This window comes from Homarus americanus, unplaced genomic scaffold (assembly GCF_018991925.1).
Source record: "Homarus americanus isolate GMGI-L3 unplaced genomic scaffold, GMGI_Hamer_2.0 scaffold28, whole genome shotgun sequence".
Taxonomy (NCBI): Eukaryota; Metazoa; Arthropoda; class Malacostraca; order Decapoda; family Nephropidae; genus Homarus; species Homarus americanus.
This window is the reverse complement of record NW_024742238.1, coordinates 6059094-6083920: the sequence shown is the minus strand read 5'-3', so window position 1 is coordinate 6083920 and position 24827 is coordinate 6059094. Positions and strand designations below refer to the sequence as shown.

The 24827-nt window shown below is 38.3% G+C and overlaps 1 protein-coding gene across 1 annotated transcript in view; it reads left to right on the top strand.

The window, feature by feature from the left end:
• The window catches only part of LOC121876569, a 66039-nt gene extending 43047 nt beyond the window's left edge, over positions 1 to 22992 (top strand). The window contains exons 5-8 of the mRNA XM_042381771.1: positions 10176 to 10259; positions 11336 to 11440; positions 12665 to 12871; positions 14040 to 22992. Coding sequence (XP_042237705.1) covers positions 10176 to 10259; positions 11336 to 11440; positions 12665 to 12871; positions 14040 to 14782 — 1139 coding nt within the window. The 3' untranslated portion in view covers positions 14783 to 22992. The remainder of the gene's footprint in view (positions 1 to 10175; positions 10260 to 11335; positions 11441 to 12664; positions 12872 to 14039) is intronic.
• Positions 22993 to 24827: the final 1835 nt, after the last annotated feature.

The following is a 24827-nucleotide window of genomic DNA, read 5'->3' as shown; positions in this document are numbered from 1 at the left end:
TGCGGAAAGTTGAGCTTCGCATAAACATATTTCTTTTAAAAATTGTTCTTCATTTGTGGAGATTATGGGGGGATATTTATTTGTCTATAGCAGCCAGAGAAAAAGGTTTGTTTCTAAGATGAGATTTTATTTAATCAGCCAATCAGAATCGTCGTAGGGAGTGCATACATGTTAGTCTGTGTATAAGCCAGCAAGGGGGGGGGGGTGTTGACGTGTGTGTTATTTATACTGACACAGGGCAGTATAATATTTGACATGATTTATATACCTGACATCAGTGTTATTGTAACGTCATCTACACCTGTTTATTATATTAAATGTTATCAGGTCATATGTGTGTGTGTCGTCATTAACTACACAAAGGTATTGGCTATTAATTTGGGCAGACTTTATCTTTCACAAACACTTTATTTTTTTAATGTAACAATAATTAAAATAAACTAATTAATATTTTGTGTTCAGTCCCATACATGCAGTAGAGACGACACACACACACACACCATCGTTATCATTAATTACAATAAATAAGTTTTAATTCCCTTTTATAACTCGTATTCTTGTAAATAATAAATTGTGTTTAGTAATTACGTCAGAAATATTCACCGAGATTAATAGTTACCGCTGTGTTGTTATAAACATTACCGTATAATAATTCTAGGATTGTTATAGCTTTTATAGTCATATAGTGGGACTTAAAGGGACATTATACACAACCATAAACTGTATATAGGTGTAGTTGGCCCTGTATACACTCGAGTATATTCTTGATAACTTTAATACACTCCAACAGCCTCAGTTCTCCAAGTGGCTGTTAAGGTTTGGGCTCGTTAGCTTCAGTGTTGTAATTCATTATTTTGTTGAAGTATAATAAACTTCTTTCTCTCACAGTAAGTAGACGTTAAATCATATTACTAGTAGGTGTACCAGTCACACACAACACCCAGAATATACTGTTGTAGTTTTAGGGTTGTCAGTGAGGTACAGTACTAGAACTGATGTGATTGTTAACAGACTTCGTACGGCCAGCAGACGTAGGTGTTGTCGTGATGGACTTTAGATCACTAGTGGTGAGACCTAGAGTGTGTAGCGTAGTTTAGGAGCCTAGTGATGCTCTTAGTCATGTGTGTTGTGAGTCACTTGTGGAGTCGCGGCTCCCTCATACTGTTAAGGTGCGCGTATCGAGTTGTTTCTCATCTTGCAGGACAGTCACCTCCGCCGCCCCAGGAACTGAAAGGTAACAGTCTAGTCCTCTTTATCTTGCACCTGCTGACACACACACACACACACACCTGCGGTCACATACATCTGCTAAAACACCTGCTGTCGCAGATCTCTGTTATAGTTACATACACCTGCTGAGTCATACACCAGCTAAGGCATACGCAAATGCGGAGACACAGATCTGCTGAAGCACATAGACTTCCTGTTCATACACCTGCTGAGACTGGGTCACTCACCTGCTGAATCACCCTTATCTGCTGTTCGCACACCTGTTAGGCCACACCTCTACTATTCATACACTCGGTGAACCACATACCTGCTGCTCACACACCTGCTGAACCACACACCTGAACTCGCATACACTTGCCGTACCTGCCCTGGACACACTATAACTGCAATCACCTGCCGTATCCACACGTGTTGCACCTGTAGCGAGGTTGAGAAAGGTGTCACCCAGCGCACGTGGTGTTTGTTTACATCTTGTGTTTGATCAGCTGGACCGCTCACGTCACCCTCGAACATACAAGTCCCATAGTGACCTTTAACCCCAAAATTTCGTAAATCAAATGTGATTTTTTCCCCATTGACTTCCATTATATAATACAGTATACGATTTGTTCCTATTAAAAAAAACTGTGCCCCCAAAATTTATGTATAATGGCATCGAAGACATTTTAAAGCACTTATTGAATGAAAAACTACATTAATATTGTAAACTAATAACATGGGCTTATAAAAATTTTACTCACTGAATTAGTTTAGCTGTGTTTAGTTTTTGAACCAAGATAAATAGTTCACTGTGCTTTGTTCAATATACATTCTACATTTACACGACCTCATTCACTCATTATCTTCACCCTTATTCACTTATCTCCCCCCCCCCTCCTACTTCTCCTCCCTCACTCCTCATCTACACATCCCTCACGCCTCACAATACACCCTTCATGAAATAGATATTAACCCTTCTTGTGTTTTTCCCCTCACAGCTACAGTCAAAAGGTGTAAATGATCGTCAAGAATACCTGATAAGTTAATAAACAGGTCGACTCTTGACTCCCGCCAATACCTCGCCAATAAGTTAACTCAGTATCGGGTCTTGCGTCTATACTCCACCATAACAACGTATTATTAATAAACGTATAACTGGTGACGTAGATGTGTTGGTAGTGAGTTGTCCCCTTGAGTACGAGGATTTAACCCCTTGAGTACGAGGATTTAACCCCTTGAGTACCAATATTTAACCCCTTGAGTACGAGGATTTAACCCCTTGAGAACGAATATTTAACCCCTTGAGTGCGAGGATTTAACCCCTTTGAGTAATAGGGTTTAACCCCTGTGCATTTATATTTTAACCCCTTGAGTACGAGGATTTAATCCCCTGAGTAAATATATTTTAACCCTTGAGTACGAATATTTAACCCCTGAGTACGAGAGGATTTCTAAATCCCTTGAGGAACGAATATTTAACCCTTGAGTACGAGGATTTAACCCCTTGAGTACGAGGATTTAACCCCTTGAGTACCAATATTTAACCCCTTGAGTACGAGGATTTAACCCCTTGAGAACGAATATTTAACCCCTTGAGTGCGAGGATTTAACCCCTTTGAGTAATAGGGTTTAACTCGAAATTCAAGTAAACTTAAGTAATTTTATATGTGCCAGCAGCTCTATACGTGACTTTATGACGGTCACAAACAGGTATTGCTACGCTGGTACTTGTTACGTGTTACCTGTAGTTGTTACGTGTTACCTGTAGTTGTTACCTGTAGTTGTTACGTATTACCTGTATTATCTGTACATGTTAACTGTACTTGTTACCTGTAGTTGTTACGTGTTATCTATAGTTGTTACATGTTACCTGTACTTATGCTACTTGTTACCTATACTTGTTACCTGTTGTTGGGGTTCTATTGCGTCATAATACACTGGTTAGGATCTATATTGTTATTGTGTAGTCAGTTAAAAAGTCTATAGTTCTGGGCATTGACAACAGCCCGTGTGTTGTACAGTACATTGCATTCTGATAACACGGTATAAACGGTATAAACGGTATATACATCACAATAACGTCCCCAAAACAATAGCATACCGAGGGGAACTTTCTGATATATATAAAAAAAAAACCACCACCACCTCGAGAGTTTTATAGAGTACAGCATATTTATACATAATTTAATGTCAAACTGAGTAACCTTGTCAGTTATCGAACACGTCATCGTTTGCAAGAAGGTAAACAACTTTGGGTGAAAATATCCCCATTCAATACTAATTCACAGGTGCAAGAATCGGTGATAATAACTTTACTGGGTCTCGCTGTATCGTGTGCAATAATCACACTAAATTAATATTATGTTGACACTTGGTAAAATTACTTAAGCGCTGGGTATATTAGTTAACATTTTAAGGTACAGGAGAGCTTAGAGAGTGAGATCCATGTGTGTGATCCATGTGTGAGATCCATGTGTGTGATCCATGTGTGTGATCCATGTGTGTGTGAAATCCATGTGTATAAGTGGTTATTTCTCACCTGTCCTCTTTAAATAACTGAGATAGGAAACACACCTGAGAAGACCAATGTTTATTAAGAACACGAGTATAATGAAACTTAACGAGTAAAAATATAAAACCCAAATATTACCTGTCCTGATATAAGCCTCTTGTGACTGTTATCCCTTGGTTTAATTACCTTACCACTACCTGTACTCTCTAGGTACATTGTATACCTGTATGGGTTGGGTACATTGTATACTTGTATGGGTTGGGTACATTGTATACCTGGGTTGTCTTTATATATGCTGAATCATCTATCTATCTATCTATCTATCTATCTATCTATCTATCTATCTTTTCCTATAAAATTTGTGTAAACTGAAAAAAAAATGCATTAAACCCTTGAAATTGATGCACAAGCCTACATATTGAACCTAACCTAACCAAACCAAAATTACTTCACTCGCGAATATGTAGTTTGAGTTTTGACAATTTTGGGTGGTTTATGAGGCTGGTGGGTGAGGTGTGTCAGTAATTTGTATGGATGGCCGGTATATATTGGAGGCTCAGGGCTAAAAGTAATAAATTTAACCTAACCTAATTTAACTTTGTTTAGCCTAACTTAATCTAACCTAACTTAATCTAACCCTACCTTACCTTCTTTGAGCTTCGTTATATGCTTGTTAATGTTCTACGTTAATATATATGTTTTTTTTATTTAATGAGTTAACGATCGTCCAAGCGGGAAGACACCGACCAGCATCCCGCCAGAGGTGTTATAAACTCCCTAACTGCTGAATGTTAAGGAGCAGGACATCATCACCTGCCCGGCCACACTGACTGTATCTCAGCAGGGGGAAGGGTTTATATATATGATACGCGACGCTTGTGTGGCAGTTCTGGGTCTGTTTTTTTTTAGCTGATGACCTCAAGTTACCTCTAGAGCGGAGTTTGTTGACATATTTCAGATATGTGTGTGTGTGTGTGTGTGTGTTATCATGTTTCTCATAATATGGTCAAGTTTCTAGGCCTATAGAGACGTACTATTGGGAATTAATCATTTAATTAGTTATCAGACAATAGCGAGGGTGAACGATGCCCTCCTTGGGGAAGCCCGATAGCCTGACCATACTCGGGCTTCAACCATCCCTACACCCAGCCCTTAGCCCCGACGACCCTATACCTATAGAAGACCTACAAATGTCTTCCCTTAGCCATTACCCCCTCCACCCTCCCCTTCCCTCCTGCAGTAGTAAATTGTGTCGCTGGTCCATACCCTTCCACAGGAGCTCGGGGCCCCCCCACTAGGAGGTCCCCGGGTCTCTGTGGTCATGTTTACTGCTGCAGAGGACCATCATAGACCCTCGTAAACTCATATACACCAGAGTCTCTTAATATTTAAACGGGCGGAAAGTGTTCTGCTTGGGTGAGTACCTCCTGCTATGTCGCATCTGATGATCGGTCCTTCCTCACTTTGCTTCATGACCTCTTGCTTCAGTTAATATCTTATAGGTCTTGCGTCATCAGTGCTTCATGATCTTACTTCTTGACCTATTGCTTTGCTTCAGTATATCTTCACTTCTATGACCTTTCTCCACGTCCTTACTTCATAAACTCACTTCATAGACTTTTTTTTTCATAACTTCTTAACTCTTTTTCCTTCATGACCTTCCCTCGTTACCTCTTCTCTCACCCTCTTCTCTCACCCTCTCCTCGCCTCGCCCCACGCCACATGTTGTTATAATAGTCCTAAATCATCCCAGCGCTTCACCAACTAAGGTCTTTAAGCTCATATTCTACATTAATATATAACACTTAAGTCCTCGACAATTAGGCATTAAGTGAGATGTATTTTACTGCTTCTTAAAAATACCTCAAGTGTTTTTGTTTTGTTTTAGATTTTAATAATGAGTAAACTTAAGTAATGAAATAAATTATCAGGGTATATTTAGTGTAAGTAATGATAAGTAATGAATGTGTCTCATATAGTTTTACTCATATTTCTCAATTCCTGTAGAGTATTAAAAGAGATATTCAAATGCCTCTTGAGTGCTGGTCTGATGCTGTATTCTTGGTTATTTTTGTCAAGAGATCGTTAGAAGGAAGAAGAAAAGCCCGTACTGTTTTGTGAAGAGTTTGTTCGATCTATTTGTTTGGTGGTGGAGCCCCACACCCACCCCCCACGTGTCCACCTGGAGAGAGCGGGTCCCCTTTAGTCAGGCTGGCAGGCGGAGTCACCCTCGCCCTCAGGTGGGGCGGCCGGCTACCACGGCTGAATGAAGGCTCACCCCGCGCTACTGTCCACTCAGATTATAATACTCACACCGTGTATTATTAGTTTGGTGTCTCAAGTACTCAACAATTTTAAGAAGTAACTGAAATTGCTCTTTTGTGGAATGAAATTTGTCACACGCTCAGCAGTAATTCCAACACATAAAGGTCGTGACCTTTTACATACGATTCTTCAATTCTGGCGGAGTACCGGGAGTCTAACTCGTCAAGAAATAGAAAGAGACAAACAGAAAATGTGAGACCACGAGTGAACAATCCTATTGTGTTGTGGCCTCAGCAAGCGGTGGCATTACGTGTGAAGCAGGGAGGCGAGGAGCACCAGGTTGGGCCGCCAATGTGTAGTTTGTATTCCTCCGCGACCCGCCCCACCTGCACCGCGCCCGCCGCCACGCCCTCCCGCGATGCATTGCTTCTTTATTAACCACAGCCGCCACGATTTACGATAGACGGAATTATGAAGAAACAAAGGAAAATCGGATGCAGAAACTAAGCATTCTCCTACAGATTATGTACATACAGATACCAGAGTTGGGTTTCCCGTGTTCCTCCCACTTGGCTGTCGTGCGGTAATGCATGTTGTTATTTTAGTCAGTACACAGGAGAAATTCCTGCGGTGACTTAGCTGTCTAATCTTTCTTCTCTACTTTCATCATCACACTGATTTTAACAAGGTCGCTGCACAGCTCAAACACATTTAGTCATCCACCAGGGTATTTTTTCATAGTGTACACATGATATTGATCTCATGGCGTGTTTGTACGAGTCTTTCATTGCGATGTCTCCTATTATACTATTATCCAGTCCTTCCCATGTTTATTTTAATAATATAAACGTATGATAATAATCTCTTTAGGTGTTCATGGGTGATATTCATGGCTCTGTCTGGTATCTTCTCCGTATATCAAAGGAGACGAGGGGGGAATATATAGGTACGAAGGAAGGAAGTTAATGTGTGGAGTGAGAGCCAAGACGAGTTTCCCAGGGGTCAGGTTGACGCCACCAGTAATGTGGTCATTTGGCCCCGCTACCACACACCTCCACCGAGGAGTACTTGTCGCTCTACACACACACTTAATCTACAGTAAATTTATACATATACATGAGTGACTTACATGTACTTTACAACAAATGTGAGCACATATGAAGGACTTTTATGTGCTTAGTTAAAATAAGTGATGCCCATAAGTTCTTAACAGGCCGTGAGGGGCAGTGCGGATATAGCACACTGAACACTAAGCCTTTGGCACACTGAGAAACCTTCACTTCTCAGCTACCCGCTCACTGTTGGTTGGGCGTGTTTACAACAATTGTATACAAACGCACAAACATGAGGGACTTCATTACATTTACTTTAAATGTATGGATGTATGCGCTTACGGGGGAGACTTGTACGCTTCAGGGTCGGCGACCATGGCCCTCCACTCCAGATGTTATCCCAAATTTTGGTTCGTTACGGTGATCACAGTATTTAATAACATTCATCTCATTCTCTGCATCTCCCATTATCCCTTCATTCTAAATTACACATATGGTCAAACACTCTTTTTGTTTTCTATAAATTTTCAGTATTTTTCTTGGTGCTTCAAACAGTCCTCTCTCTTTTTTTCAATTGTTCTTCTATAGGTACTGTATAACTCAGGCTGGGCATTATCCTGGTCCACGCTGCTAGCCCACACAGAAGACCGTGCGTTGTATTTCTCTAAAATTTATTTCCCCTTTTATCAGATATCAAAAACTCAATACTAATTTTGCTTTTCTTTCACACCAACTGTCACAACGCAAATTGTTAACGATTGCTTATCAAAGGAAAATCTGTATATGATATGATTAGCATTCAGTAAAGTGGAGGATCTTCTCAAATGACTTACCCTCGCTTGAAACAGTGTACAGGTATAGAAGACTAACAATACAAGATAAACACTGCCATGATTGCTGGAGGCTTTAGCAGTGTTGATGGCGCATGAAAACTATCCAATTACTCACAGCGTCAAGAGAGAGATCAAGGCTTTCAGGTAGGAAAGTGACCCTCAACACAGACACAATGACAAAAACCTGACAAATTTTTCTTAACTTTTGGCGGAGTCTTAACGTACTTGTGTGAATCCGTGGGGTGGGGGTGGAGGGTGGTGAAGGGGGGGTGGGCAACACACTATAGCCCGTAAACTTGTACCTCACCATTGGGTAGTAAGTGTTGTGATAGTTGTCCAGCACCAAGAATCACTAAACTTCTATTGTCCCTTACCTGTTGCTGAGTGAAGTATATACAGTAATTAGTTAAGGTAGACTCAGGTGTGTTTTTTTATGCCCTGTTTAATGTTATATTTGTCCTATAGCTGATGTCTACCAGTCTTAACGTTTAAATACCCATCAGAGTTTACGGTCAACTGCCTTTAAGCTCGTAAGTAAAACAGCGCACATACCTGTTTTGCCTACGACGTAAAGAAATCCTTGGTGTATAAGAGGCAACGTGGGGGGACTGTAAAGTAAGGTACCCCTATACAGCTGGGTGGACTTGGGTGCTCCGAGATTGAACCAACGACCCTGAGGTGAGGTGCTCTGTATCCACTTGCCCACCGCATTCCTTTATTAGCCACACCTCTTAATCCTGTCATATTCTCAACCTATTCTTCTACACATAATAATTAGTTGTTATTAAAACGTGAAAGAAATGATTTGACTGAACTTGCCTAGCTTATACTACAGACGGGCAAGGGGGGACCTAGTTGAGGTTTATAAGCAGAGGGGGCACTACTCAGTTGAGTGTCCTTACTTGGAGCTGGCTGGCGCTCGCCCCACAAGGGGTCACAGCTCAAGATTGAAGAAGCCGCAAGTCCGGAAAACCGTGAGGGCAAACTTTTTCGGAGTGAGGGTTGTAAACTCTTGGAACAATCTACCAGAAAGTGTGTGACGGCACCGAGTGTGAGAGCTTTCAAGAGAAGACTTGACCAACACTGGAGCGGTTCAGGTAATTCAGGAGCCGGTGCATGCCCAGTATTTGCCAACAGTGCGTGACAGAGACGTGACCGATCGCCCGGGCGGCTAGCGAGCCGACCTTTTGGTGAAGAATATAAAGGAAAAGAGTCGTGACCGATCGCCCAAGCGGCTAACAAGCCGATCAGTGGCGAAGAGGATAAAAGTAAAAAAAAAGTAAAAGTATCAGTTAAGGCAGTTGGCGTGTTTTGCTCCAAATAATTTATCTTGAGACCTATATAAATTAAAGATATCTAGTTAACCGTATTTAATAGTTTGTTCTAACCGTTCATGATACTGTAATCAAATGAAATATGACTTGTATGTTCCAGTGCGTCTGTGAGGGGAGCCACCGTCCACAACACACTAACTAAACCTGTCCTTTTGGGTGACGTCACTACAAATGCCATAATATCTCTTAATAAGTATCGTAGCAGACAGCATATTGGGGAAGCCACAGTTGAAAGGAAATCTATAAATTATTAGCTGAAAGATGATATTCATAAGTTTAGTTAATCAGTATTGACTCCCACTAGCGAGCTAATGACCAACTCCCATACCTATTGTTTAAACTGACATTATTTGTAACTATCGCTAACTGTGAAGAGGATAAAAGTATACAAAATATCCCATAGTATCATCAAATATTTATACTACGACCTTCACTGCCTAACCCCTCGATGGTCCGGAATTACTACCATTATAACCCCAACATCAACAAAGAGACGACACTTATCAAAATTACCCTTAATGCCCTGCAGCAGGTAAAGGGGTACATCACAACCCGGAATAACTTCACAAAGAGAAGCAGTATTGACCTCTTGAGTACGATGCATCATAGCCCATCACAATAGTCACTAACTGCTGCATGAAATGACCCAAGGGACCCTATAATGAGCCTTAATGATCCTTTATATGGATATTAAACAATGGTGGCGGTGACTTCTTAATTACAACCCCCCTCCCTCCCCTCTTCTCCACCTGTAACGGTCCTCTCACTATAACTGCCACCATACTATCCCACTAACAATCTCACTAAACCACCCCATAACTATCCCATACCCGGTAATAAATAAATATCTAATAATTAATCACCATCTTTCGTAAATTTTAATAGTGGCCCTTCAAAAAAAGTGACGTCAACCCACCATGCTTTGTTGACCCGTGAAAGAACGTGACACTGATGGCTGTGTGTTCCGTAGGGGAGGAGGTGGCGGCCTACTGGTACAGCAGCGTCAGGCAGTACAAGTTTAACAGACCGCCCAACGTCCTGCAGGCCAGCCAGGGTGAGTCACGATGTGTTAAGTTGTGTGGTGTGGTGGAGGTCATGTGTGGGTGGTGGGGGGTCATGTGTGGGTGGTGGAGGTCATGTGTGGGTGGTGGAGGTCATGTGTGAGTGGTGGAGGTCATGTGTGGTTGGTGGGGGTCATGTGTGGGTGGGAGGTCATGTGGTGGAGGTCATGTGGTGGTGGTCATGTATGTGGAGGGGATGTGTGGTTTGTTAAGGTCATGTGTGTGGAGTGGGGTCATGTGTGTATGGTGGAGGTGTGTGATTTATGTGGGGAGGTCATGTGTGTGGGTGGTGGGGTCGTGGTGGGTGTCATGTGGTGTCATGTGTGGGTGGTGGGGTCATGTGTGGTGGTGGTCATGTGGTGGGGTCATATGTGTGTGTGGGTGGTGGAGGTCATGTGTGGGTGGTGGGGGTCATGTGTGTGGGTGGTGGGGTCATGTGTGGTGGTGGGGTCATGTGTGGGTGGTGGAGTGTGGTAGGGTGTGTGGTGGAGGTCAGAGATGTATGGTGTGGGGTCATGTGTGGGTGGTGGGTCATGTGTGGGTGGTGGAGGTCATGTGTGTGGTGGTGGGGGTCATGTGTGGGTGGTGGGGTCATGTGTGTGGTTCATGTGTGGTTGGTGGTCATGTGTGGGTGGTGGAGTCATGTGTGTGGTGGTGGGGTCATGTGTGGGTGGTGGGGTCATGTGTGGTTGGTGGGGTCATGTGTGGGTGTGGGGTCATGTGTGGGTGGTGGGGGGTCATGTGTGAGTGGGTGACAAGTGAAGGGGTTAAGTGAGTGCAGCAGAGCCACACCCACTGCCGACTGGTGTTTGATTAATAGTGGTCTTTCAATCCTTATCTCACATCCTCTCTCGAACACCACTTTTCTCATTAATACTTTAGCTCTTATCTATATTTTATTGATATTATATATGCCTACAGCTATAAACCGATGGCTAGTATATTTGCTTATTTTTGTGAAAAATTTATAGATTGATGAAGACCAGGAGGTAAATGATTATTGTTTTCGTAAAGATAGTTTCACCATCGCTTCACAGGCTGTTGACCACTAATGATCTTCCTTTCTCAGGTCCGTTCACACAGATGGTGTGGCAGAAGAGTCAACAGTTTGGGGTGGGCAAGGCAAGAAGTAGATCAGGCAAGATCATTGTGGTGGCTCACTACACGCCGGCAGGTATGTTTTGTCCCCAATAAATTAACGTTATGTTGGGCAATCTGGCTCAGGATTAGCTAAAATTCTAAACCTTATTTAAATTTTCTTTTAAGGACCAGCATGTAGCTTACTGCCAGAGAATTGCTACCACAGAGGGTGTGAGCCACATTTAATACTGTACTGTACTGTACTTAGTGTTTATTGTGTCTTCTTCTTCCATGTTTTAGCTGGCTTTGGTATACTGTACTGTACCTGAATCAACCAATCCTTGACTCAAGTTGTACAGGTAGGATTGATCCTGAAATCCCCTTATATAAATGAGCCAAAAAATTTATGACTCAGATTCCTTCCCGCCTCCTTTTTAGGCTGCTGAGGTGAGTTGGAACCAATGTCTTAATGCTGGTACAGTATCTTCTTATGTAGCTGAGCAAATGAGGGTTACAGAGTGAGTGTGTGTGTTATGAATGGCAGCATAAACTTTCATCCTTCTTAGTTAAATTGCCACACCAAGTATTTTCTTATGAGGAATCCATTATGGTAAGGAAGAAATAATTATTTTTCACAAATAATTTTGTGAAATTTTGTTCCAGTCAACAAGTTGGGTGTTAAGACTATTGATTCGCCTCCTTATTTTTCTGAAGAGCCACACCTCAAATGTGGCCAATAACTTTTTCTCCTTATAGGAATTTTGTATTTATTTAATAACTTCATTAATCTAATCTGATTTTAATTAAACATCATAAAGTAAATGCCTAGCAAAGGTTTAAAATGGGCTGAGTGATACAGCAGGTTCATCTATATGTAGTACAGTAATTAGGCTGCTGTTAACATTACATTACATTGCAGGTATTGTATATGTTTTCTCTCAGGGTTTATGATGCTCATATTGTGGTGTCACTCCAGTTGAGTGCTGTAGGTCGTCGAGGATCTCTTGTTTTGTTAGGGATTCATTGTACCTGGAGAAACAGTTGGGTTCTGATATACTGTACCTGTTTATTACTTACTTTTACTTTTATCCTCTTCACAATTGGTGTAGTGATAACTCCTGAACACCTTCCTGCCTCTTAAGCATTTTTATGATTATTCCTTAATGCAGTTTACCTTTTTAAGATTAGAGAGAGAGAGAGAAAGAGAGAATTGGGAGTAACAAAAAATGGTATAGAGGACTGGGATGGAAGAATAGAATATGTGAAACTTTTAAAATCAAACTACTGTATTATTTCAATTATGTAGTTTTGCCCACAGGTAATATAGAACACACCTTCAAGGAGAATGTGCTTCCTCTGAACACTCGAGCTCTGGCAGCTGAGATCTTGGGTGAGATTCCTGGCCTGACATCTATGGAGCAAGTGGATGGCAGTATGGCAGAGCGAGTGATGGGCGTTCTGGCGGCACAACCTCCACGCCTCACGGGGCGCAACGCTACTAAAGTTATTGCTGCACATCTCCTGGGTGAGGGAGTCTGGCAGCCCAAAATTTGATATACTCACATATAGAATTTATTTTTCATTGTACTTTCAATAAATCAAAGTACCATTGTAATACCTGAGGGTTGCGGGTCATTTTTCTCCATATGTTCTTAAGTTGTCATTACCAGTCCTCCCAGATTTTGTAAGTCTCTGGGAACTCAACATTTACTTTCATTCACCATTTCAGTCTCTTAAATTCCTTCCCTTGGCCTTCCTAACCTCACTCTTCACTCACTTCCCTTATTATGATGCAAAAATTTCTTGTGTTTCTCGTGCTGCACTAGCCACCCTTAGTATAGTATTTCCTCATTTATCTTTCTATCAGTATAACATATCTTAGCGTTCTACTGGACCATCACATTGCAAAGGCCTCAAGCCACTTCCTGGTGTCTGTTGTAAAAGGTTCCACACTTCTGTCCTTTACAATGCTACTGATCATATAAATTATTGGATTGCATTTCACCAGGCTTTTTTTTTGTCTAAACTCATTACTAATATTCTTTTTACAGATGATTTAATTTCTCTCTTGTATCTACCATAACAACTCAAGTTACTTCCCAAATAAATACAGATTTCCTCTTTGTTACCTACCACAATATTAAAACAATATTCAAATTTATTTTCAGATACTAACTGAGCATCACTTATACCTTTACAGTATCATCTCTTACCCCACATTCTTTTTCTTAGTCCATCTATGTATTATAAGGGCACGGGCTGACCCACAGTCTGCCCCCAGGTAGGTCTGTTTTGGGTTACCTTACTGATTTATAGAAATTTTCTTGAAGTAACAATGCAATCTATTTTATTCCTAACATTATTATTTTCGTTATCCCAGGGCGACATCCATGTCTCAAGATGCCTTAGGTGATGTTCAAACCATGAATTAACAAAACAATCATATTTTCCTAACAAAAGTGATTTGTGATATGCAATCTACTTTATTTTAACAATCCTAAATTATATTAATTTTTTTGTCATAGTTTCATATCAAATATATTACATTTGAAAAACATACACAGTATCATATTTCTTTGTTCAGAACCGAGCCTACTTATCACCTTCCAATTTTCATTTCCTCTTTCCAACTCAATAATTATATCATTGTCATCTGTTTTCTGTCATCTTATATATATAATTTTCCTTTGTAGGTCATACTGCTTCCCTTGTCACTACTCCAGATGAAGAGCTCCAGGTGGTGATCAACAGGTATTCAAGCCCTATCAAGCAAGGTTGCAAAAGGGCTGCCTCTTGGATGAATTCAGGAGGACCTTCCAACCCTCTGAATATGATTCCTGTAGGGACATGTTGCCCCCCAAGGTTCAGGTTACGCATGAGAGCATCAGTGTCACCAGCAGATATTCAGTCGAGTGTTATACATGAACCCTCTGAGGGACTTGGGCGTGATGATGAAGTGACGAGCCCCTCTAGACATTGGCTCGAACCTCAGAGTTCTTATGTGGCAGATGAGGTTGATGATGGCCCAACAGAAGTGATAGAATTAAAAAGAGGTGATCTCGGCACACCTTCATCTGATATGGAGGATATTAGTTCCTTAAATTTAAGTGCTAGTTCCAAAGATTCCTCAAGACCTAAAAGACCTCGGTTAAGAAGAGGAGGTCGGTGGGGCCGCATGGCTAATTCAGGACGCACTGATCTTGAAGCCATAAGGAGTGAATCTTTTGACTCTGTGGATTCCCAGTCTCACCCAGAGCCTACCACTCTAAGACGGAGGAGAGAAAATGGTGGAAGAGAACCAGAAAAAAATCAAAGTGATGATCAAATAGAACCAGTAGTGGATAAGTGCAATCTAGATGTAAAACTTCCCTTTGAGATAACAGATGGTGAGCGTAGGCGCACGAAATACTATGCCCTCAGTCCCATGCGTTACTGATAAGATGGTTAGGTATGGACACAAGTATTCCTTTGATATTAGAGGGATAGTGGAACAGTAGTGATGTGGTGAACTAGTTGGAAGATTAGTTTGATAGTGTTGATTCATTAAATTTTTACAATCAAATAATTAATAACCTCACAAAATATTCTACATGTTGCAAAAATGAGCTTTAAAAACCTAAAATTTTATTCTAATCTCTTTATTCAGAAGGAAGCGCTGACAGCCAGAAGAGAATTGTCCAGGATGAAAAAAGGACATAAGGTCTTTGTGATGGTTGTTGATGTGATAATTCCTAATAACTGTTTCTATTGTTGTTAGTTGAAAACATTGTTATTATGTGCCTGAAATGTGCCAAGCTAGAGCCTCTCCTGATGGTCTCGGGAGGCAAGAGTTTATGGTAAACATTCTCTTTCTCGCTCTTTCCTTCTTTAATTCTCATAACACATCACATCAGCCATTAACTGCAAGATTTACATGGTGTATCAAAATGGTCATATTTACCAGTTCCACATGACACTCGCTGCATCTTGGTAGCAGTATCAGCCCCTGTACAGGAAAACACAACATATGCTAGATAGCTTAGATACTAATATGTCCAGACAGGCCAAAGGAGACCATGTATTTACAGACATGCAAGATACAACCATTTGAGTTCATAATCCTGCAGAGCCTTGGCTTGTTAAATGCAGGTACTACTGGTGTTCCTCATGTGACTATATTAATTTTTCAGCTTCTGAAATCTTCTGTAAATATATTTCCAAAATAGTGTGTAAGGTCGTTTGAATTTTGAAAAATAGAATGTTTATCATGAAAACTTGCCATGCACGCTTGTCTATGCAATATAATGTATGCCCCAAAAGATTTACAAACGAAATGGAATGCCTTAGCTGGTCTCCATTATCCTCTTTCATTTGACGAAAGATGAATAATTTTGTTTTCTTCGTTCATATTTTTCATCAAAATCCATCAAAACAAATCTTACTGCAAATTTTGTAAAAGGCTCATTAAGCATTGACATTTAATAGGCTACAAAGCTGAATTATTGGTAAAGTAAATGTACGGTACATTGGCACAGATACATTCTTATACACTAGTTGTGTACATTGACTTTAGAATTTAGATCTCTTAATGGAAAGTTCCTCATTTTTATGTTACAGTATCATAAATGGATCCTTATTTCTAAAAATATGAACATAAGTCAATTTTGTGGCCTATAGTCTATGAGTGAGTGACTACCTGTAGTGGTACACTCTGACAGTGCTACCTGTGTCATTGGATACAATACTGTAGTTCAGCACAGGAAGCACTATTCATTCAACTAATATAATTGCTGTAAAACAACTCCTCACTTGGTTTTATCCTAAGTCTTATAAGATATTCAGTGATGAAGTATTGCCTTTAACAGCCATTGAAGCATCTCAGTCAAAAGTTAAGAACTCTTAACATATTACTGTACCAGAACCACAACGGAAAGCTTTCAGGTCTCACACCACATTTTTTACCCTACAGCCAAATTAATAACATGATTATATACTCACCCAGAATCATAGCCTGCCAGCTTGTCAACACACTCACAAGCTTAGGTGCACATTATACTGTACAGTACTGTATTGTATTGTATTGGTCCATCAGCTGTTTTGCTCTATTCTCTATGATTTTTGAGCAGGGAGTTTCCATTCCTGTTGTTCAGCAAGCTGAGCCAATATGTTCATTGTTTCCTCTCTCATCTTGTTATAATCACCCTCAATATGTGAACCTCAGTCTATTATTGTCATGGACAGTAACAAGTAACAATTAAATCTGAAGGACAATACAGTATTAAGAAATGTCTAGTGCTAGGATTACATCCCACTTGGACAATCGTCTGTTTTATGCAATTTAACATAATAATGTAACATAATCTAACATAACCTGATCATTTAACTAAGATGGTAATAGTCGCATGAAACAGACGATTAATTTAGTGGGTTGACATCACTGCTAGTGGGGGCTAAATATTCCATGTTGGCCACCATTCCATCTTCATTGGTTGTGACAAAATCCATTGGTTTGCATGTTTACTCACCTCTAATGGTTGGGTATTAAATGCGATGGACTAAAAAATTGTCTCCCACACTCGTTACAAAAAGAGTTGCTGGGTCATTACAGAAATTGTTATTTCTTTAGTCACTACTACAGTTAAAATCACCCACTGCCAGAACGTGGTAGATTTCAGGATAATTATGTCTGTTAAGGATCTCATTTTCCTGTGGTTTGCAAAACTATGATTTGATGATCTATATATGCTTCCAACAGTGACACCATAGCTTCTCATTAATTTAGTTTTACACCACTTTGATTCTTCCAGAACATTATCTACACACCCCACTAGAGATCACAGCTTAAGGTTGAAGAAGCTACAAGTTCAAAAAACTGTCAGGGCAACTTTTCTGGAGTTGAGGTTGTGAACTCTTAAAACAATCTGCCAGAGAGCATTGTTATGGCACTGAGTGTGAGCTCATTCAAGACGAGACTTGACCAACTCTAGTGCAGGTACAGATATATTCTGGAGCCAGTACTTGCCAACAATGCATAACAGAGTTGTGATCCAAGCAGCCAATGAGCCGATCAGTGGCAAAGAGGATAAAGTTAAAAGTTGACAACCCAACCTGGCAGGTTCTTAAATTTTTCTGGGAAATTTATGTCAATAAAGAGTACAGTACTGTATTCAAAGTGATCACGTACAGACAGAAGATCATTCAGGAGGATGAGTTCAGGTTATACATTAACCAAGATGAAGGTTTAAAAACAACACCTCTTATTCAGGATAGTTTAAATATGTCACAAGTCTTCATGGAAGGCCTTATATGTTTTTTATGAAGGCCGAGATAAAAATGATGTAATAATGATCCCACACACATGTTCACAAAAAATGTTTACCTGTCTGGACTTATGGAATTTTCCAATGTGTCTTGACTCTGGAAAATTACACTTTCTCACAGTCATGCAAGCATATGCATATTCAGTGTTATGTGATTACTATGTGCTCACTTCACTATTAAGGATGACACTTACTGGTATGTCATTGTAGAGAATGTGTGTGTTTAGATGGGGATGAAGTTCTGATCATCACACCACCACTATGATTAGGCTGTTTCAAGATTTGTTCCACGTCTGGATATCTTATAAGACCCCAAGTATAGTGAGAACTGTTTTTCAGTAATTGCATCATGTGCACAAGTAATGCTCCCTGCTGCTGGAAAGTCGGGCCATATCTCATAGGCAGCAGTGTTAGTTATAAAGTGTTCGGAGTGCAGGGTATCACAAGGGCTGCTCATCTTGGCTCTACCACCAGAAATAGGGATTTCAGGATTCAATTCTCCTTTTCGTAACTTATGATTATCTTGATATTAATCTGACAAAACAAATGAAGGCAGTTCGTGAAAGTTTCGTATCTTTACGGGATGACTGACATGACTTTTTTATATACAGATATAAATTAAGTGCACTTGCTACTTAAACATATCTGTGATTTATCCTTATAGATATTGTTATCACTGTTATTCTTGTTATTTAATGTATAATGATATTATTGCAGATTTATATGTTGCATCATCAAAGAACAAATAAGTTGCCTTATCATATCAAAATGCTGTTATTAAATACATATCACGCAACAAGATGAAAATAATATAGTCTAGTCTCTGCTTAGACCTTAAGTCAACATTTTCTGTAATTATTATTGAGGAATTAATATACCAAACCATGCTGCACTGAGGTTGTGTATGATCATATCAACATTTATATTAGTACAGTACTTGATATTACACAATACATTATTTTCAGGTTTAGTATTGTCTTAGAAAAGGATTTTTGTTTTATTCTGATGAATTATATTCAGTACAGAATTGAGGTGACACACTGTGTAGATTGAAAAGTGGTTTGATATTCTGAGCTCAGCAGATAGGAGAGTAACAGTATAGGAAGGCATTACAATACTAGTTGCATTTCTTCTAATTAGAATCACAACAGATTTTTAGAACAAGAGAGAGAGAGAGAGAGAGAGAGAGGTGACCAAAATCCCACTCCATGGGATGTACCATGTCAGGCACTCTTTATCCTGGACTATAGACTAACTAACTCCTTCTCAGCTAGCAGTGTCATCTCAATGACTGGATAATTATGTGTTTATTGTGTGTGTTTATATCAGTAATCTTCATGTGCATGTCTGTGTACACATTTATGTACATATACATGTTTGCATGCATATGTACTGGGGTTGCCAATTCTTCCAGAGTAGGGCTTGCCTCCCCCCACCTGCAAGATAATCTTGAACAAGTGCATAAAATCTTAACTGCTTTGTGAAGTGGTAATATACATACAACAGAGAAAAAATTACTTTTTCCTTGATTAGAAAAGTTGATGTTTTGACCTCACTGCCCCGCCATTAATTTCTAAAAGTTTTCCTGGATTCTCTATCTCAGCCCATGGAGTTTGTGTGCTACAATGAGTCAGTTTCTTATAGTGAACTTTGATCATAAAATTGATATTAGGTCCAACCCTTTATTTACAAGGACCACACTTCTTCCTGTTCTGTAAAAGACAAAATCAAAATATAATATGCAATAGTTATAGTTAATGTTCAGAGAATGTTGTACTTTTACCTTTTTTACCTTAATCCTCTTCACCGCTGATTGGCTTGTTTGCCGCTTGTGACAGCACTGATTGTTGACTTATTCAAAACCTGACGACCAAAATTAGCACAAGTTCAGATACTTTCTGGATCTCCGAGCCAGCACAGTAGTGTACTTGCCAACAGTGTGTAACAGAGATGTGATTGACTGCCCAAACAACTAAAAGGTCAATTAATGGTGAAGAAGATAAAGTAAATTAACAGTAGATATGAGATCACTTTGTTTTATATTTTTTTCAATACAGTAGAAAGATATAGACTGTATTTTGTTGTCACATAAGTTGAAAGTTATGCGTTTGTCCTTTAATCTAATCCAGTGCTTTCTGTGAGAGGATATTCATTATTATGAGCTGGTTAGAGATGAGAGAAATTTACTCGGTAAGTGTGCAGTGAAAGCAAAATTGTATTAAAATATTATTTACTGTACAGTATAGTTTTTAGAGTTTTATAAGCAGTGATAACACTTTACTTGGGCAGCTCAGTCATGCTACTGTATCTATGAATTCAAGATTTTAATATTTTACATTTTGATTAGGTGTTTGTATTCTACAGTGAGAGTTCCATCATTGTCTGTATTTATTACCTTTTTATGAAGTCCATTTTATGGGTTCATTTGCCATTGATACCTATACAGTACCAAGACAAATTTGAATTGGCAACCTCAATGTGTACACACGTACAGTATGTTTTCATCTTTGATTAACTACAGAGCAGAGTTATCAAAGAGTAAATATGTTAATTAGAATACTTATTGTTTGAGAGGTCACTTATCATTTATGTATGGTTTATAATCCCTGTGGTGTGCCAAAAATATAGTTATCTGCTGTATACCTGGGGAACATTTACAAAAAGTTATTTTTATGTTACATTATTATTAATGGCTTATAAAACATATTATTTTGTTATTTTTGCTTCAGTATCTGAGGCATATGAAGGCAATGCGTTTATGTGAAGAAAGGATATAGCTAGTGATTTTCCATCAAGTGCTTTCATTTCAGGAAATAGTGTATTTATCATTCAATACCGTAATTAGGAGATCCATAAGATGAAATTTGATGCAGGTTACTGTGGATAACTCGGCTGAAACCATTAAATCTCGTACTGCCGCCTTATATACCTCTTGTGTTTATGTGAAAATGTTGTAGATACAAATTCTAATTCAGATTAGTTATTGAGAAACAATAATTCAGGTGTGGTGAGTCCCACAAGGCTGTGTGTACAGTATTTTTACTACAGACAAAGGAAGTCATCAAGACTGATGCCACTCAAGGTCAGCAACATTTCCTGTAAACAATGTCAAGTACAGTAAGGTATTTAAAAAAAAAATCAGTCATTAATTTGTGTGACCTCAGCACAGATCTACTTTGTTGTGTGCTTGGAACAACTGTTATACATTGTTTTATGTAATGGGTTCTGTTATAACTTTCTATAATAATGTAAAACATTCCAAGATGCACCTTATATGAAGCTTTTCTTGGCCATCATCTTTTATGGTTTACTTGAGGGTAATTTTGAAAATGTTGATTTTTTTAATAAATTTCATGATATTTATTGTTAAATAAAAGCTGAGCGGAAATGTAACCAAAATGTTATTATACAGTATTAAACACAAAAGTAATGCAACTTATCACAGTATGAATGAAGTCCAGTGCTGGTAATCACATTAGACAAAAGCCTTAAATAATTTTAGCTCATAGAAACACAATTTTAAGATGCTTCCTTTTCATTTTATTCAGTTGTGGAATGTCCAAGCCGCACTGGCAGTGGCACCTCTAATACAGCGTACCTCAGCGTCCTTCAGTACCTTTTATAACTTGACCCAGGTATTTCCCCCTTAACAGTAGAGATAGTATAGTATGTTATGATAGATATCTTGCCCTTTTATTGTCTTATTCTTTTGATTGACACACAAGGTTCATACAGAATCTTATTCAGCAACCTATTAGATTTTGTATACTGTAGTTTCATTATGAGTAATGTGTTAAAGTTTGTACAGTACCTTAAGAAATATACTGAAGGCTTGGACACTGTCAGAGTAAGTACAGTACTGTATTGAGGGCATTACAGTATCCTTTTGAGTGATGTACTTAGGGTTCCTATAGTATTCTTCTCAGTTAACATAAGCTATCAAAAGTTTGTACAGTGTCATCTTAAGTAACATATCAAATTTTTACAGTAGCTTCTAATGTAAGTCTTATTTAAACCTTACCGTGCATCCATAAGTAGAATGAAAAGGGTTGTAAAAAAAATCCTGTCACAATAATTAGTTTCAAAGCTTTCTAAATTGTACAAATGTTATCAATTTACCGATGGTTTGTACAGTACTTTGTCATCAAGTCTATTATACTGATATTTACATAACTGCTACTTGAGCTATCCACTATTAACCTACACTGTTTTGTTTGTAGTAGTTATCAGTGTTGTCATAGAAACACAGAATATTTCATCCAGAGGTGAGGTCTTGTAAAAAAAATTCTGTGATTTATTTAACTTTTTAATAACAGACGTAATTGAAAGAGAGGATGGTCACAAATCTTCAGTGGAAAGTAATAGAGATCAAAGACATATCAGAGCCAGAGGTTTATATACACTAGTACATACCCTATAATGCTGTAATGTGATTTAAGTTTTACCTATACATATATACCTTTTAACCCTCCTACATCCTTACTTACCAAAGTCACCTCTTGGTGTCTCTCAGCTGCTGCTCGAGGGTATTTCCCAACAATTCTGTTTGTCCTGATGTTCTTTGTTGTTAAATTTGTTTCATGAATTAATCATTACAGCATTCCTGTCAGAACATCTGTTGTTATTGTAGTTTTCACTTGTAACCTCCTGGCTCTGATGTTAGTACTTGTCTCTCTCCCTTATCTCTCATTCCTTGACAACACACTGCATAAAAATAAAGACCGATTTTTTCCCTTCATATTTTACATTAAGAAAAGGAGTTGTTTTTGAAGATAAGTTATTTACAATTTGTTATTTTCAGGTTAGTTATCTACTTTGTGTGGTCATTGCTCAGACCTGATGATACAGTACTATTACAAACTGTGCAATACTGTACTTTGATCATTCAATTCACTTTTACCAACTTCATGCATGAATAAGGATGAAAGAATTTAAGAGAACAAAAATTTGTGCTGGTATATACCGATAATTAATCAATTTATCATGGGAACTAAAAAAAAGCAAATATACCATGGCTTAATTATATATGTATTCCTGGATATTATTTTCACCTTGGGATGGCACTGTCCACAACATCAGTATCAATTTTCTAGATATAAGTGTACATTATATCCTATAATTTAGATTCCTCCTTTATATGCCCATTTCCCATTCCTACATTCCAATAGGTCCCATTATGCTTATACTGTACTGTATACTATATTAGCCCAATTATTTATATATTGTAGGTCTATATCAGTTCTTCATTGACATATTAGATGGATCTGTTAAAGCTATAAATCTAAAGAACAGTAGAATAATTAAAGTTGATTAAGATTTAGATAAATTTGTTGATAGTTTAAATATACTGTGTGTATATATATATATATATATATATATATATATATATATATATATATATATATATATATATATATATATATATATATATATATATATATATATATATATATATATATATATATATATATATTGGAACACCCTCTTCATTACAAGGATAACATTATTAATAAGTACTGTATGTCTAGACTTACTGGTATTTAATCAGTTTTTTTTATCCAGCATACAGGTATCCCCATTTTAAATTTAGAAGCATTATAATTAAAAACAAAAACAATATCCAGAAAAGGATAAATTTAATTCTAGTTACCTATGCCCTGGATAACCAACATATTGGCCCTCTGTCATGATCACAGCTTGTCTAAGTACTGGCTACCTTAGTAATATCTTCCTCATTTTCCCATGTTCCAAGGTGTTATTGTTTGTTCTATTCCTCCCCATGTTATGCTTCCATGTATGTATTACTGGTACGTTGTATGTTATATTGGATATACCAAAAGACTGGCCAAAAGTGTCCTTCCCGACTGTGTATATAAAACACTTTACAAACACTCAATAGCTATAGGTAAAGAATACATAATGAAACATAACCAGGTTTTTCCAAGATCTGGCCAGTTGATTTTATCAGGACCTGGATAATAATATGTAGCTTTATAAACCTAGCCTTCAATATCTCGAAATGTAAATAGCCAAGATGAACGGTCTTACCGGTAGTGACATTAGACGTGGTGTGTGACATGTTGATGCTGGAGCTATGAGGTACACATGAGAGAAACACCAGAATCTTATGTTGTGAATTATGTTAACCTTCATTATTATCTGGGTCCTGGGTGATTTACTAACTGGAGAATATAAGCAAAAAGTCAGTGTGAGCTAGGCAGTACATGGTAATTAATTACAGAGTTATATTTGGCTGTGATCGGATATTGGTAAAAGTTTTTGATAGATTACTCAGAGGCTGCAGTTACATAATGTGTTAATACCTGTACTGTTGTTCACATCATCATACAACATTGCTAGCAGAAAGACTTAACCTCTACTTACTGTATCATACTCTTCAGGCAACCAAAATTAAGAATGTCATTTATGTCTTATTTTTATTTCTATGCCAATATAAAACAATTGAAAGATGAATATAAGTTGTATGTCATCGGTAACATTTTAAATATTTTGCTTTTTACAGTACGTACAGTGTGAGTTAGATGCTGGTGTAGGCGTAGAGGAAGGAGTACTGTATTGTAGTATTACTTTATTGGTTATTGTATTTGTTGTATGGGTTGTAGTTTACTCTATTTATTTTTCCTGTACTGTATTTGTAGAACTGAAGTCTTCTGAATTTTATAATATACAGTAGAAGAGTCCTGTATAATAATAGTAACTGGTTCTTTTTCATAAACGGAATATTTAACATCTGGTTTGAAGGTGAGTTTCAGAACATCCCCCCAAAAAACTGTTTTAAGGATTTGGATTGAATTGCTCTTTTGTAAGTTGTGAAAATTATCAGAACTTAACACTCTAATTAATTTAACTACCAAACAAAAAACAAAAAATCATCTCGGAAAATAATATAAACGTGGTCTCAACTCTGTAATTTGTTGCCTAGGCCAGCGATAAAAAATTTCCCCTGATTATTTATGCCAGTTATTTTATCGATCACAGTATTTTACAGTTTAACAACAGCATATTTTATGGCAGTATCTAATGTAATCTTTTTCTATCATAAATAAAACAGCTCTTGAAGACTTGGCCATTGATTTTATGATTCCTTTTCTTGGAGAGCTTCCAGTGTTTTGTCTATACTGTAGCATATAGTGTATGAATGACAAGCGGCAAGTACCTGTA